The sequence below is a fragment of the Ursus arctos genome, unplaced genomic scaffold (assembly GCF_023065955.2).
Source record: "Ursus arctos isolate Adak ecotype North America unplaced genomic scaffold, UrsArc2.0 scaffold_12, whole genome shotgun sequence".
Taxonomy (NCBI): Eukaryota; Metazoa; Chordata; class Mammalia; order Carnivora; family Ursidae; genus Ursus; species Ursus arctos.
The window spans coordinates 2,777,326-2,791,291 of NW_026622786.1; the positions used below are offsets into that span (position 1 = coordinate 2,777,326).

At 37.0% G+C, this 13,966-nt stretch overlaps 1 protein-coding gene across 4 annotated transcripts in view; it reads right to left on the reverse strand.

Annotated features, from left to right (window-relative positions):
• Nucleotides 1-13,966, reverse strand: part of RPRD2 (regulation of nuclear pre-mRNA domain containing 2) — an 89,225-nt gene that overhangs the window by 20,101 nt on the left and 55,158 nt on the right. For 2 of the 4 annotated variants that reach the window (XM_044379674.3, XM_026486600.4), the window contains exons 3-7: nucleotides 8,798-8,898; nucleotides 7,795-7,872; nucleotides 6,451-6,503; nucleotides 5,738-5,864; nucleotides 3,973-4,148 (exon numbers count right to left, since the gene is read on the reverse strand). In XM_044379674.3, the coding sequence (XP_044235609.1) occupies nucleotides 3,973-4,148; nucleotides 5,738-5,864; nucleotides 6,451-6,503; nucleotides 7,795-7,872; nucleotides 8,798-8,898 (535 nt within the window). The remainder of the gene's footprint in view (nucleotides 1-3,972; nucleotides 4,149-5,737; nucleotides 5,865-6,450; nucleotides 6,504-7,794; nucleotides 7,873-8,797; nucleotides 8,899-13,966) is intronic. The other 2 variants (XM_026486601.4, XM_026486603.4) reach the window with 1 other exon arrangement.

Here is a 13,966-nt window from a genome sequence, read left to right on the forward strand (position 1 = left end):
TGCATGTTCTCTCTCTCTCAAATAAATAAACAAACAAACAAACAAACAAACAAACAAACACTTCTGGCCTCTAGAATTATGAGACAGACAACAAATTAATGTTTAAACCACCCAACCTGAGATACCTTGTTACAGCAGCCCCAATAAACTAATACATCGATTCAAAAAGTTCTACAAACCCCAAACCAGATACGAAGAAGACCATGTTAGACACATCGCTGCATAACTACCGTAAACCAAAGACTTCTATAGAAGCACACTGGGCTCAGCAGAAGAATATTTGAACTTGAAGACCGGTAAGTATAAATTAGCCAAAAATGAGTCCAGAAGGAAAAAAGAATGAATAAAACAGCAGAAATCTAATCCCACATGGGATATGTAATTACAATCCTCAGGAGAGAGAGAATGGCAGAGAAGAAATATTTTAAAAGATAATGTCAAGTAGTTTCCAAAATTAATGAAAGATACCAAACCAGAGATCCAAAATACTCAGTGAACCCCCAAGTAGGATAACTACAAAGAATATATCTACGCACAGTTGATTTCTCATTACAAGGGAAGCAAGACAGATTAACATTTTTAGGTAATAAAAGAAAAAAATTTTTTTTCAGATTTTTAAAATTTATTTGACAGAGAGAGAGAGAGAGAGCAGACAAGCAGGAGAAGAGGGGGAGTGGCAGGCAGAGGGAAAGGGAGAAGCAGTCTTCCTGCTACAGGGAGCCTGATGCAGGACTCAATTCCAAGATCCTGGGATCACAACCTGGACAGAAGGCAGACGCTTAACCGATGGAGCCACCCATGTGCCCACTGTCTCCCTGCTTCTAACTCTCCTATTCTCCATCCAGTTCTCCTGATTCTAAAATGCAAATCTGATCACATTAGCAAAATTAAAATCCCACAACTGCTTCCCACTGCTTTCACGGTAAAATTCCAAGACCAATTCTAGCGAACACACACCTTTCAGAACCTTGTTCCTAAGTAACTCTCCAGTTCTATTTATCACCTTCTGCACACATGCCCAGCTATGAGAAACTACTGTCAGGTCCACCAGTTTTGCCATACTCTTATGTTTGCATGCTTTCAACTATGCTCTTCAGAGATTATGGGCTTTTCATTTAGCTAATAATTACTGCAATTTCAGAGTTTAGCTCCTTTGAGAAGTTTTTCTCCATATCTTCCATCCCCACTCCCAAATTAACTAAAGCACTATTCAATCTATTCACATAGCATCCTACAGTTACCTCTATCATAGCATTTATCACACAGAACTGCAATTATGTGTACTCAACAAATGCTTGCTGAATCAATGTCTCCCAGCCATTTGTTGAAGATCCTCTAGAGTAGACTAACTGATTTCCTAAATAAGAGATCATAGGATTCGAAAATTACTAGATGGTCTTTTGGGTCAAAATGGTGAACTGACCACTCCCATTCACTGTCTCTCCGTCCTGGGACTCCTATAAAATGAATAGTTAAAAAACAACAACAAACAAACAAAGGTATAAACAAATAACCAGAAGCATACCTGGGAAAAACATTTATACAAATTTTAGAAGACAGAGGATAGAAGAGTAATAAAGAAGAGATGAGGCAGGGGAGAGAAAAATGAGGTTAGGAGTGTGCAGAAAGGGAGCAACATCTGGGAAAGGAGCCGATCTGACTTGCAGAATCCCTGAGCAGCTTTCATCTAGGGCATGAGGACTACAGAAGGCTGGAGTGAGTAGTGGGGTTGAAATCAGATAATTAAGTAAAAGCGTGACTACCAAACAATAGGACCTCGCTTGCAATCTCCACACTTGGCAGCCAAAGCACTATGACCTGGGCAAAAAATGTGATGTCTATAAAAAATTAAAATAATCTGGCAAGAAGACTCCAGCCTTCTGACATTTAGCCCTCCTGCTGCCCTGAATAATAGCCAGTTCCTCACCTACACAGACTAGTTAAACCCAAGAGTAAATAATCCCTACCTATGTACTGGGAGCTTCTCGATTTTTTCATACCTCATTCTTTAGTATGAATGGACAGAGATATTATCTGATTTTTGATGAAAGCCAGAATCATAAAAGAGAAAGATCGAGATAACTAGAGGGAGAAAAAAACTTCAAGATCTTTCAAAAAGCAGAACAAAAAGATCAAGGTTGAGAAAACATGAGAACACAGAAGAGAAAGAAATTAATCCACAATCGAAGAACACCAAACTTTAGACTGAAAGAGCCCTGCAAGTAACCCATAATGAATGAAAAACAAAACCTCATATGTAGATACATCATTGTAAAAATTCCAGGACACTATGGATAGAATCCCTAAAAGCTCCCAGCAGAAAAAAAAGTCACCTACAAATAATCTTGCAAAGACTTCACATCAGTAACACTAAAGACAATGGCGTAATGCCTTTTAAGCTGTGAGGAAAAATGATTTTCAACCAGCCAAACTACCAAAGCAAATGTGAAAACAGAATAAAGACATTTTGAGATCTAAGGACTCAGAAAATTAACCTCTCATAAGCCCCCCCTTTTTGGAAATTAACTGAGGATGTGCTCCACCAAAACAAGAGAGAAACCAAAAAAAGAAGACACAGAATCTGTAAAATAGAGTGTTCAACTCAGAATATCAGTATAAAGTAGTTCTAGAATGAGATCTAGACACTTAAAACTAGCGCAGGAAATTGAAAGTTTACTAGGGAGGTTTCTGGGGAAAACGTGAATTCAGAATATGCCATGTGATAGAGAATTTAGAAAGTGAAAAAAAGGCTATGAGAAAGCAAACAATGCAAAAAAATTCTAGGAAAAAAACCAAAAACTCTCTAATCTAACCACACCTAGCATAAGACCATACGGTGAACAATGTGAACACAGCTGTACTATAAGCTTTGTTTATTAATTTTCAGCCTTTAGAGCAAGGAAGTAACATTTAATTATGATTACAGAGTAGAATGTAAACATTATCAACCATGACAATGTGGAAAGTAAAGTAGTTTACTGAAGTTGGGGGACTGAAGGGATAAATGAAAACTAATGGTAAATGAGAGAGGGACGTTTATAACCTCATTTTACACAGTGAAGGGTCTAGACTTAATGGTCAAAAATATCAAATATAGTACTACCATGTACAAAGATGATCAATAGATTCAAAATAATTATATAATGCTGTTGGGAGAAGGAGGAAGGCAGTGGAATATAAGTTAAATCCTCATCTGTCATACCCAGAAATTAATAGATATTTCTTAAATAGGTAAATCAAGAAAAAATAATATAGGCATATTATTCAGAAATATGAAGGCAAAAGCCCCCAAATTAGAGCTAACTGTGTTAAAAGGGATCGCTTCTAGGAAGTGGGACTGGTGGGATCTACTCTACCATCTGCTTTTACGACCATACACAGCAATTAAAGCTATAAAAAAATTTTTCAAAAAAAACCCCCAAAAATCAGGGCGCCTGGGCAGCTCAGTCAGTTAAGCATCCTGCTTAAGATTTTCTCTCTCTCTCTCTCTCTCAATCCCCCTCTGCCCCTCCCTCCCACTCTCTTCTCTATAAACAAACAAACAATAAAAAATTAAGTATAAAACAAGGCCACTAGTAACAATTTTAGTAACAGAATGTTTCCATCCAGTTTTCTGGTAAAACAATAAAGTATATATACTTCTGCCCAATTTTTATGTCCTGTTAACAGTAACTAGGCACACTCCCTTTGAAATGCTAAGACATAAGACTTAATGGACATAAAGACATAAAGCTTAATGGTCAGGGTATCTGTGAGCTTTAGTGTCAAAAAGAGCCACGTCTTAATTTAGACTCCTCCACTTGCTGGCTCTATTACCTTTTACAAGGCTACTGACCTTCTTCAAAAGTAATTTCTTCATCCATGCACTAGAGGTAATAATGTTTACCTTCACAGAGTTAGATAACTCATACAAACAGTCACTGATTTATAGTAGTAAGCGATCAATATAAGATAGCTTTAATTATTACTTACATTGGCCACCACTTTTACTTCTTTGTACTGTGCTTCATAGAAAATTCCAGCATTTTCCAGTGCTTCTGTTAGTGAGGGCCCATTTTTCACCTGCTTATCTAATCCATTCACAAATTCCTCGAGCTTGGAACTTGCTTCTTCAAATTCTTTGGAGAACTTCTTTCCACCTGTCTTATCTGAAATAACAGAGAAGTATTGACTTCAGGATAAAAAAGAAAACGTAAAAAATTTAATCTTTTGAAGAAAACCCCTTTTACATAATCTGTAAACCTGCTCTTGCTGCCTTAGTCTCAGTTTCCCCTTAGAGGAACTTCTCCAAATCATAAAACCCACAAAAGTGATTAAAACAATTCGCTGGAATCTGCTAGAGTGCAGCCAAGAGTGTCACCATGAAGGCACCTATAATTACGGCAAAGAAAAGCAAGTTCAACTAAAAGAAATTCTGCTGATGGCTTTTCTTCATGAACTGGATGCTGAGCTGCTAATCAGGAGAAACAGGATGAGGCTCAATTCTGTTCACTTAGATTCACTACAGAATGTGAGAAAACAGAGGTTTGGAAAAGTAAAGACAAAGGGACCTCTGTGTGTATCACATTAAAAATTCTTTCCTATCTGAAGAAGACCCCCGATAAGAGTACAAACCATGAATTGTTTTTTCAACACCGGTGATATTACAAACTGTCACTTACTCTTTTTTTTTTTTTTAATATTTTATTTATTTATTTGACAGAGAGAGACAGCCAGCGAGAGAGGGAACACAAGCAGGGGGAGTGGAAGAGGAAGAAGCAGGCTCCCAGTGGAGAAGCCCGATGTGGGCCTCGATCCCAAAACACCGGGACCACGCCCTGAGCCGAAGGCAGACGCCCAATGACTGCGCCACCCAGGCGCCCCTGTCACTTACTCTTCTAAGTATACACCTTTCCCAGTGACTACTGGAATATGGCTTCAGATATGGGTACAAGTTTTGGCTTTGCTTTGTATCAGCTGTGTAACTTGCTTAGTAAGCTACTCACCTCCTTATGAAGCCTCGTATTTCTCATGTACAAAATGGAGGTTTTTAATATGCTTCTGGGTTGTTGCGAGGATTAAATTAGGTAACAATGGTTAAATTTAAAGTACAGTGTAAGACCAAAACAGGTGCCCAAATGAACAGCTGACAGCCATTTATTCATCACTTCAAAAATATTTATCAAATGCCTATTATGTAGCAGGCATTGCTCTAGGCGCTAGGATACAGCAATAAAATAAGGATAATATCTACCTTCATGAGATTTACATTCTAATAATTTATTAACACACTTATTATTTTTAACTTATAATCTAAGGAAAAGAAAGCAACTACTAGATTTCATGGGGCATTACGGTGACCTTATTAAAGAACATACCCAAACCACATTACCACACATATGAAATACATCTGTCTATATGTAACTCAATATATCAAGAAAGCACTAGAAATGAGGAAAAGGACAGAATTTATTTTAATTACTTTTTTAGATAATTTTATTTTTTTAGATTTTTTTCCTCCTGCTTTATTGAGATACGGTCAACATATAACACTGTGTAAGCTGAAGGTGTGCATTGTGAAAGACGAGAATTTACTTATAAAATTTATATGCATGAAATCAGCACTTGGAAGACCACAAGTGCCACAACTGCTCTCTAGAACCTAAGATTCTCTTTATGGGAGAAGCTAATCTGATGACTTAAAAATGACAGATCTGGGAAGAAAATCTGAGTTATTCTATTTAAAAAGAAGTATTACCTTTCAAACATTTGAGAGTTTCTGTGCTGCACACATCCACCCTCATGGTTGACAGCTGCTTCTCCTTCAGTTCTATCTGATCTTCTGAGCGCTTGTACAGCAACAGCTCTTCAATGAGGGCCTGGGACTGAACACATACCAGAGTCATATTTCATTTATGGAGTCATTCACTTATTCTACCTTCCCCCGTTAACATAAAACATGTCTAAAATCTAATAAAACCATGAGGAGAGAAACCCTTTGCATTTCCTCATAATCACTCTCAATTTTCATGCCAAAACCGTGTTTTTAGTTACATACTTTAAAATACCCTTTCCTTAGTTATTCAAAGCTAACTGAACATACAAGGTTAAGACTAAGACAAAGGTCCACCTATTCTTTAATTTTTAATTAGATAAATATAGTCTTATTAAGTTTAAGCAAATTCTAATTTAGTAGAGCTTCAGAGAAGGATGAACCCCTTGTTGGGGGGGGTTTGATACAGAACCTGGCTGGTAATAGATATTCTGGAAGAAGTTAATTCTTCTATTAGGGGAACATATAAAACTCCAAGTAGTCTGAGCCCAATCTGGATTCTTCCAGAACAGCTTAAACTTGTTTAAAATATAACTGAGGTACAACTGAATAAAAATAAATCTTACTGGACTATACGGGGAACTGTAACAAAAGGGGTGAATAAAGCTTTAGCATGTTAAACGTATTCTATAACTTACTCGAAATTCTGCAACTATCTTAGACTTGAGAGCAGCTTTTGGATTTGTGGATGCTGTTGAATTAAACAGAAGTTCATTAAGAATACAGACACAAAAAGTCAACGAATATTCAGGTCATTTTTCAGCTTTATAGTTAAGGGTGTACACTTTGAACATATGTCAAATATGCACATATAAATAATAATAAAATTCCTACAATAAATATTCCTAGAATATGAAATTTAAACATTCCCAAGTATGGCCAACGTAAAAATATACTATATAGATAGGTCTAACCTACTTACCTCCAACAGACCCTTTAAGTCATTAAGTCCTAGAATTATTGATTTGGAGATACTGAGATACATGGAGTACCTTTTTTCCCAGTCTGAGTTTAAGAGGATCTCAATGCCTCAAATAAAGAGTGTTCAGGAGCAGGACATCCAATTACTCCTGAGCACTGGCTGAAGAAAATTACTTATAAACATCAACTCTATTCCTATGATTTAGCTTTGGATTTCTTTTTCTGCTGACTCAATTCACAGCAAAAACAGGCAGGGAAAGTTCTAAGTACATTACCACTGTGGTTCAACTTTGGCTGAAATGATGACTCTTGCTGTTCCTAAGCATGCAACTTATGATCAAAAGGATGTCAGAGGACTTCCTTAATCATGATGAGTATCATATGCTTGCTGGAGTAAAACCATCCCACGTGTCTTGTTTTACCTCCCAATTCTCACTGTCTTCTACCTTGTTCCCTCCACACCTTCAAGTCTTTCTCAATATTCCTCAGTTTGGCCCACAGCAGTCTATCACATGCAGTATTCCACTCCCTTGATCTCATGCTGGGTAAACATGATAAACATAAAAGGAGCTCCCATTAGAGAATGAGCTTCTGGCCAGGATTGGAGGCCCATGTCTAATCTGGTAGAATGCATCCCCAAATCTGAAGGATTTCATGGCTCCCAAAGAAATGCTTCTTAATGCCTAGTCTCCTCTTCAGCTCTGTTGTTTAATGTCAGCTGCCTCTAACTTCTTATAACTCTCAACCTAAGAGTTAGCCTGAGCACTAGCAAGCGTTTTTTTCTTCTTTCACTCCCCCAACTACTCTTGAATCTTCACTCATTAAAACCCTTTTTCTGCATTTCCTTTGTTTAAAAGTAGGGTTTGTTTTTGTTTTTGTTTTTTTTTAAAGAAGTAACTCCATGATGGCTTGTTTAGTATAAGTCACTGGGTCACTCTCCCAGGCCTGGAAAACACAGGCTTGCCCATGGTTTATGCCAGGTACGATGTCAAATGGTCTACATTTTCTTCTGCTCCAAAAAGAGGAGGTAATTTTATATTAGTTGAGATTTTGTTCCTTACTTTGTGATTTCTTCCACTGCTTATTCGGTTGTTTGTTCAGATTTTCTTTCAGCTGCTTCTGAGTTTTGAAAGTGGTACCTGGAAAACATTTCAGTTTTTGCAATCTGGCATTATGGGAAGCTGTTCTGTCTGTCCACTTCAGTGTCAAAGTTGTAGCATTGAAAAAAGGCAATCCGAGACTGTGTGTTGTTTCTTTCTTTCTTTTTCTTTCATTTTTATAAAAAAACAGAAATATCCACCAATCTAAGAAGCTGTCAAATAAACATGATTTATTTCTATAATCAATAAAATTACTGATTTTGAGAAGAACAGGGCAGGAAGCTTAAAAATACCAGTTAACACATTTGAAAATGAAGAATTTAACAGCTTCTTAGAAGATGTTATTTTTAAAGCAAATTTCTAGTCAAATAATGGTCATGGTATCAGATATCACCACCAACTTTTATTTAATGATTCAATTACATGCATCTAATACATACAAAATAAATAACATTTTAAAAACAGGTACAAAACTTACTGCAAATCTAAACCAAAACAAAGACTAAAGAATGCCAATATATGCTTAATATCAAATAATTCAGTGGAAACTGAAACCCCATTAAAAAATTCTCCAACAGTAAGAGGACAGGGCAGTAACTATTAAACACACAAAAAATTGAACAGTTTAAAACACTCAAAGTAAAACAAATGCAGGAAAATGACCAGATAGTCATCAGCACTTAATATGCTTGACTTTCTCTAGTCAGTACAAACAAAATCCAACCCTCTTCAAACCAATTCTATTTAAATTTTAATTCAAACAGATTCTTTAAGTATTTAATTTTAAATAAATAGGACCCAATCCAGAACTTTGTTTTTCATTATTAGGCAATAGGCAACAGATTTATTAGGCAACAGATCTATAAAATATCTATATTTTATTAGGCAACAGATCTATCAAATATCTATAATTTTAAAGACTCAAGGACTCAATTTTTTCTTTGAGGAGAGAAAATACACTTACTCAAAGCTTCTCTCAATGCCACAATCATTTCTTCTGGGTACACATTTCTATCTTCCCAGATTTTGAAGATTCGTTCTATAGACTTAGAGACAGATGGATCCCTGAGGATAAAGAAAAAGGTGACACAGACATATAAAAATGTTAATTTATATCTTAAACTAGAAATCTGAAAATAAAGTTGTCAACAAAATTATTTTCCAAATGTCTTCTGATGTTCAAGACATTTTTTTCTAGTGTCTAGTAGGACTAAAATCTTAAAATTTTTAAAGATTTTACTTATTTATTTGACAGAAGGCAGGAAAGAGAGTGAGAGAAAGCACAAGTATGGGGAGCAGCAGAGGCAGAGGGAGAAGCGGGCTCCCCGCTGAGCAGGGAGCCTGACCCAGGGCTCAATCCCAGGATTTTAACTTTTCTAAATTGAAGTACAGTTTACACACTTTATTATTATTTTTAACTGAAGTATAGTTAACACATTAAAATTTCTTAGATGTTTCAAAATGTCAATTTATGGCTGGTTTGTTTGAATCGGGATCCAAAGAAGGCCAACACATTGCATTTGGTTATGTCTCTCTCTCTCTTTTTTTAAAAGATTTTATTTATTTATTTGACAGAGAGAGAGAGACAGCCAGTGAGAGAGGGAACACAAGGAGGGGGAGTGGGAGAGGAAGAAGCAGGCTCCCAGCGGAGGAGCCTGATGTGGGGATCCATCCCAGAATGCTGGGATCACGCCCTGAGCCAAAGGCAGACGCTTAACGACTGCGCCACCCAGGCACCCCTGGTTATGTCTCTTAAATCTCTTTTAATCTAGAGCAATTAGATTAAATTGTTCTCAGTATTTTTCCCATGCCCTCATTGATGTTGCAGTCCAGGGGTTGGCTGTCCAGCAGAACATTCCACATTCTCTAGCTTTACTTATTTGCTTCCATTTTAACTTGTTACACTAATGCCTAAATCTCCTCTAGACGAAAATTAGTTGGATTTATACATGTTCAAATTTTGGGGAGCAAATATTGAATAAACAATACTATATACTTCATACTGCATCCCATCAGGACATACATAATCGCTGGATATCTCATCTTTAATAACACTAAGCCTGATCAATGCAATAAGGCAGTATTTTCTCTTGTGAACTGTGCTTATGTACTCACTAGCATTTTAGTGTTTATCTAAGGATTAAGTTATAAGTTTTATATATAAAATATTATTTTGCCAACATTACAAATCTTTTCCCACTTTGCACTTTAAAACATATAATTTTAAAATGTAGCCTTGTTAAAATAAAATTGCTCTTCTCTACTGCCACTTTTTAAGTATAGGAAGCCTACCAGAGACTTAAAATAACTTATTTTCTTTTTATCTCTGTTTTACTGATTAATGTTAAAAAAAAAAAACATTCATTTGCGGGGCGCGTGGGTGGCTCAGTCGTTAAGCATCTGCCTTCGGCTCAGGGCGTGATCCCAGAGTCCTGGGATCAAGCCCCCTATCGGGCTCCTCCACTGGGAGCATCTTCTTCCTCTCCTGCTCCCCTGCTTGTGTTCCCTCTCTTGCTGGCTCTCTGTCAAATAAATAAATAAAATCTTTAAAAAAAAATTCAGTTGCATAATTCATTTAATATCTACTGGGTACAGAATGTAAAATCAAGTGCTAATCTAAACAGACTTCCTATTAATTGTTCCAATATTATACCTTCTCTTTTCCTTACTGATTTACTGCTTCCACTAGCATATATTCAATTATTAGTATTTTTCTAGACTGTGAATTCTTTTTTTTTTTTTTTTAAAGATTTTATTTATTTATTCGACAGAGATAGAGATAGCCAGCGAGAGAGGGAACACAAGCAGGGGGAGTGGGAGAGGAAGAAGCAGGCTCATAGCGGAAGAGCCTGATGTGGGGCTCGATCCCATAACGCCGGGATCACGCCCTGAGCCGAAGGCAAACGCTTAACCGCTGTCCCACCCAGGCGCCCCTAGACTGTGAATTCTGTTCTGTTAATCCATTCTTACATTATACAGCTGACCCTTGAACAATGTAGGGGGTGGTTAGGGGCGTCGACCCCAATCCCCCGCAGCTGACAATCCACGCGTAACTTCTGACTCCCCAAAAACTTAACTACTAAGAGCCTACTGTTGACTTACCAAAACATAAAGAGTTGATTAACATGTATTCTGTATATGTATTATATACTGTATTCTTACAATAAAGTAAGCTAGAAAAAATATAATAATCATAATGAAAATACATTTACAGTACTGTACTAATTGAAAAAAAATCCAGGTATAAGTGGACTCAAGCAGTTCAAACCCATGTTGTTCAAGGGTCAACTGCACTGTATTATCTTCAAAACTATAGCTTATCTTCCCTCATTACAACTGCATTTCAAAACATTTCTTATATTCTCACTTGCTTATTTTTCCAGAGTAAACTTAATGTTAAGTTCCAAAAGAGAGGAAATTTTGGTATTTTTAATTTGAATTATATTAGGCTGACATATGAATTTGGAGAAAGTATTACCTATTAACATTGATGTGTGGTATTAATACATTATTGTTCATTGCAGCAAAACATTAATATTTATGAATTTATATTCAACATTCCCAAATACAATTTCTTCATAAAGGTTTCAACATAATTCCTGTTAAGACTATTCCTAGATATTTCATTTATTTTATTACCAGTATGACTCACCATCCCTCGTACTGCTAATTTCTCACACTAAAACTGATTCAGAAGTTTGTTGATGGTAAATTATCTCAGCTTTTGTTTCTCTGGAAATATCTTTATATGGTTTGAATTTTTTTTTTTTTTAAAGATTTTATTTATTTATTCGACAGAGATAGAGACAGCCAGCGAGAGAGGGAACACAAGCAGGGGGAGTGGGAGAGGAAGAAGCAGGCTTCCAGCGGAGGAGCCTGATGTGGGGCTCGATCCCATAACGCCGGGATCACACCCTGAGCTGAAGGCAGACGCTTAACCGCTGTGCCACCCAGGCACTCCAATGAATTTTTTTTTTTTTTTTTTAAGATTTTATTTGTCAGGAGAGAGAGGGAGAACAAGCAGGGGGAGTGGCAGGCAGAGGGAGAAGCAGGCTCCCCGCTGAGCAAGAAGCCCGACGCAGGACTGGATCCCAGGACCCTGGGGTCATGACCTGAGCCGAAGGCAGACACTTAACTGACTGAGCCACCCAGGTGCCCCTTGAATGGTTCTCAAAAAGTAGTTCTGCTTTGTATGCAAATCTGTATCGACAATATTGACAGCTATTTTCTATAAATGCTATGAAATACTTTTCATAACTGCCGTCTGGCTTCCATAGCTGCTATGGAGAAGTGTGTTGTCAATCTAATCATAGTCTTCTGTATGTGATCTGTCTTTCTGTCTTTTCTCTTTGGCATTGTTTTTTGTTTATTTTTTATTGTGGTAGAATAAAACTTGCCATTTTAACCATTTCTAAAATGTACAACTCAGTGGCATTAATTACATTTACAATGTTATGCAACCACCACCACTATTTCCACAATTTTTCATTATCCTAAACAGAAACTCTGTACCCATTAAATAATTAACTGCCCAGTACTGCCTCCCCCAGCTCCTGACAACTTTTCACCTACTTTCTGTCTCTATGGATATACACATTTACATACAACGTTTACACTGCTGGACAATCTCTACAACTCTCTTCACCTTGCAAAACTCAAACTCTATACCCACTGAACATTATCTCCCCTTTCCCCCCACAATCACCAGTACTTTCTGTCTATAAATTTGATTACTGTAGTTCGTCTAAGTGGAATCATAGAACACTTGTACTTTGTGACTAGCTTATTTCACTTTGCATAATGTGTTCAAGGTTCATCCATGTTGTAGCATATGCCAGAATTCTTTCCTTTTTAAAGTTAAATGATATTCCATTTTATGTATACCACATTTTGTATATCCATTCCTCTGGAAATTGGTACTTGGTTTGCTTCTACCTTTCGGCTCTTGTGAATAATGCCATTTTGAACACTGGTATACAAATACTTGTTTGAGTCCCTGCATTCATTTCTGGGGAGTATATACCCAGAAGTAGAACTGCTAGATCATACAGAAATTCTATGTTTTTGAGGAACCATTCAACTGTTTTCCGTAGCTGTTGCACCATTTTACATTTCTACCAGAAACAGAAGTTTCCCCCCAATCCTGACACTTGTTATTTTCTGGTTTGGTTTGGTTTTGTAATTTCATTACAATGACGAGGTGTGAATTTCTTTTTTAATTATCCTGTTCAGTGTATGTTGTGGTTGCTGTAACTGTAGATTCATGTTTTTCATCACTTTCAGAGAGTTCTCAGCTATTACCTCCTCAGAAGAACTCAAATGTTCTCTCCTCCTGGAAGCTAATTTGGTGTTAATTAGGCCTCTCATTCCAATCATTTTTCCACTTCCGTCTAATTGCTGCATTCTAATTTCTTCAGAACAAATTTCTAGCTTAATCTTTTTTCTTTCTATAATTCCTGTTGGTTCTTTATAATCTGTCCAAATATCTCATCCATTGGTTCATTTCAATCTTTAACATTTCTTACATAGTTGTTTTATATATTCTGTCTGATAATCCTATTATCTAAAGCTCATTGTTGAGGGGGGATCTAAATACGCTAATTCTCCTTCATGGTGGTTTGTTTTCCAAAGTGTTTGGTGATTTTTGGATTGTAAGCATGTATTTGTCTGATCTTAATCTATGGGATTCCTGGTGGTCTAGATAAGAAACGTACTCCTCGAGAGAAAATTTATATCATAAACCAGGGGGTGCTTATGACTCAAAACCACTTTGCCCCTTTTCTCCAGAGTCCCAGTCTAACTGCCAGACCGCATGGGAGCACTGACGTAGGCATACTGGTTAACGTCAGCTCTGATTTTCTAATATGCCCATTGTTGCTGGTGCAGTTTACATTCTGTCAAGAATGTAATTGTTTTATTAAAAAAAAAAAAAGACCTTTTGGGGCGCCTAGGTGGCTCAGTCAGTTAACCATCTAACTTTGTTCAGGTCATGACCTCAGGGTCCTGGGATCAAGCCCTGCGTTGGGCTCCCTGCTGAGAGTGGAGTCTGCTTCTCCTTCTCCCTCTGCCCTAACCCCCTCCTCCTCCCTGCTTGTGCTCTCTCATCACACACTCTCTCAAATAAATAAATACA